Source organism: Condylura cristata, unplaced genomic scaffold, assembly GCF_000260355.1.
Source record: "Condylura cristata isolate star-nosed mole 26May11 unplaced genomic scaffold, ConCri1.0 scaffold00010, whole genome shotgun sequence".
Classification (NCBI taxonomy): domain Eukaryota; kingdom Metazoa; phylum Chordata; class Mammalia; order Eulipotyphla; family Talpidae; genus Condylura; species Condylura cristata.
In genome coordinates, this window is record NW_004567111.1 from 53,156,210 (window position 1) to 53,159,042 (window position 2,833).

The window sequence follows — 2,833 nt, forward strand, 5'->3', positions numbered from 1 at the left end:
CGCCACCAGGGAGGGCCAAGAGGAGAACTTTTTATCCTTGTCTTTAACTTTTGAGTCAGACTAATATATTAAAATATTAAACATTTTAAGAGTATTTTATTATGCTAAGTAAGCATTATGTTGTATATACAATGATATATTTTGTTGTAATTTAAAAATGTATTGTAGTACTTTAAAGTTTTTTTTTTTAGATTATTTATACATATAAGAACTTGGGTACAGGGCCAGAAGTATGGGGGAGGGTGGTGAGAAGATTCACCAGAGAAAGAGCGGGGAGCAGAACAGCAGATCGGCTAAAATATACTGCTGAGGGGAGCAGCAGGCAGGTCAGAAGAGGTCTGCCATGCCATGTGGGTCAGCAACCTGGCTGGAGATTGAACTCATGCTGCAGGGGCTGCAGTTAGCTTTATAGTGCAGTGCTTTAACCTGTTGTGCCACCAGGGAGTGCCCAGATTAAGTATTTTTAATATATTTCTGCATTATATATAGAAAATGGATATAGGTAAGGAATTACTGATTTTCCTCAGTGAAAAGTTATCTGGGGCTCTCTATATTTTACTAATACAAGTGACACCTGTTGAATCCATTTTGTCTTGGCTGGCATGCATTTCTTATCCTGAGATTATATTGTTTTTGTTTCAGGTATTTGTCGCCAGTCCTCACAAAACACAACCTATTGTGGAGATTCTATTAAAAAATCAACCCAAGCTCATTGAGTTCCTGAGCAGCTTCCAAAAAGATAGAACGGATGATGAGCAGTTCACTGATGAAAAGAACTACTTGATTAAACAGATTCGAGACTTGAAGAAAACAGCCCCTTGAAGAGCTCACTCAGATTCTTGCCACACTCACTGTCTCATTTGGTGTTGTACAGAAGTATCATTTCAAACATAATCATTCTTGGGCAGGCTTTCAAGGTGCCTACTTTTTCTCAATTCATTGTTGAGAGTAGACAGAATATAAATATTTGAATGAAAAAAAAATTAACCTAGCACAATACATTCATTTTAATCAAGTCTGTGATTATTTATGCAAAATCAGAGCCATTATATGAGACATTGATAGAAGCAATTTTAACCCTTTGTTTTGACAAAGCCATCAGGGCCAAGGGCTTGCAGGCCTGAGCCTCCAGTCACCATGAGTCACCAACCAGAATCCCATGTTGAATAACCTGAGTCCTCAACAAAAACAAGTTATCAGAGAAATGGACATGAGGCAAGAAGCACAAAATCATTTTGCTTACCTGCACTTGACAAGTAGATTTCTTAAAACATAATGAAAGAACTGAAAATAACATTCATGTTTTCAGTCATATTCTTGTTCCCTGCCCCTGTCTGTTGACTGAAACTAACCTCCCTGCTCAGCCTTCCTTTTGCACTCCTGACTCATGGCACACATACCCCCTCCCTCCTGCAGTCCGGTTAGCATGTACGTAAAGTAAACTAAGTAAAATAGGATGGCTTAACAAGGGTCACAGTATGTAAGCAGATGACCCCCAGGGGATGGCCAGCTCTCTTGAGACTTAGGCAGTTAAGAACCACAGCTCCAGCTCTTGTCATTGCTATTTCATGCTACCTTCTGCAGGGTTAGTGAATGTTTGGGACATTTCAGAAACAGTGTCATCTTGGGGGACAGTTTCGTTTGATGATGACATATATTTTAGAATAGGAATCATTGCACTAGGATGCCTAGCATGTATAAAACCATGAGTCTAGAGGGTTATACTGGTCTTTAGCCCACTTTTGTAAGGAAACATTCCCATTAATAGGGCAAATGATTGAATGCATAAAAATATTCTCAAATGGCAAATTAGTTTTCAGTTAATTTTTCATCACTAATTTTTCATCAACACCTTTAGTGTCAAGGTAGAAAACCTATAAAACTCTGGCCCCAAATTTCTCGTAAGCCAGCATGATTAAGGCATGGAGCAACAGCAAAAGAACATGATTTGTTTTCAGATGGCAAGTATATAAATTGGATTTTAAAGATATATTTGCAGAGCACTCAAGGTACAGTTATTAATCTGTGATTGTTCATAAGTCTTCTGTATCCAGATCATTAATTGCTGCCTTTCATAAGAACTCTTGGTTTTTCCAAATTGGGTGCTGTGTACTTCAACCAGATGCTTTTCTTCCTAGAGAGGGAGCTTTCTCCCTCTAGGAATCCTTCTCCAGCATCGGTACGCTCTGTTGATACTGCATCTGAAGGGTTACCTGGTGAGGTTTCATCCTTCTTGGCTGGGGTGCAGGCTCGTGTTCGCTGCCCAGCTTGGATCCTGGGGTAATGGTGCAAGAGCTGTGGACCCTGTAACAGCTCTGGCCATGATGACCTTAATCTTTAGTCACTGAAGTCGGATCATTTTTATAACATTCCCTGACAGTCCTGAATCTCTTAGAATTTAGCTCTCTAGTTTTGCCTCTTTGATAAAAAGAATCACCAGGCATGTAACTGTTGAACATTTATTTGGTTGCTTAATACTATTCTACAACATCATGATACACATGTTTTCAATTGGAAAGCAAGGCTTTGTTTTAATTCTTTTTTGATAAATAAAACATTTTATTTCCTCTGTACTTGAGTGAGTTTTTTTTTTTTTTTAAAGATTTATTTGTTTACTAATATGGAACCGGGGTATAGGCCAGAGATGTGGAGGGAGAGAGGATTCACCAGAGACAGAGCGGGGAGCAGAAGAGGCAGATCGACGAAATACACTGCTGAGGGGAGCAGCGGGCGGGTCAGGAGAGGTCTGCCACGCCATGTGGTCACCTCCGGGGCAGGTGGGAATTGAACTCATGCGGAAGTGGCTCTAGCTTCTTAGTGCTGTGCTTTAACC

At 39.9% G+C, this 2,833-nt stretch overlaps 1 protein-coding gene across 10 annotated transcripts in view; it reads left to right on the forward strand.

Moving 5' to 3' along the window:
- Positions 1-2,567, forward strand: part of CAB39L (calcium binding protein 39-like) — an 86,781-nt gene extending 84,214 nt beyond the window's left edge. For 9 of the 10 annotated variants that reach the window (XM_012723310.1, XM_012723306.1, XM_012723309.1 and 6 more), the window contains one exon: positions 643-2,567. In XM_012723310.1, the coding sequence (XP_012578764.1) occupies positions 643-822 (180 nt within the window). In that variant the 3' untranslated portion in view covers positions 823-2,567. The remainder of the gene's footprint in view (positions 1-642) is intronic. The other variant, XM_012723302.1, reaches the window with a different exon arrangement.
- Positions 2,568-2,833: the final 266 nt, after the last annotated feature.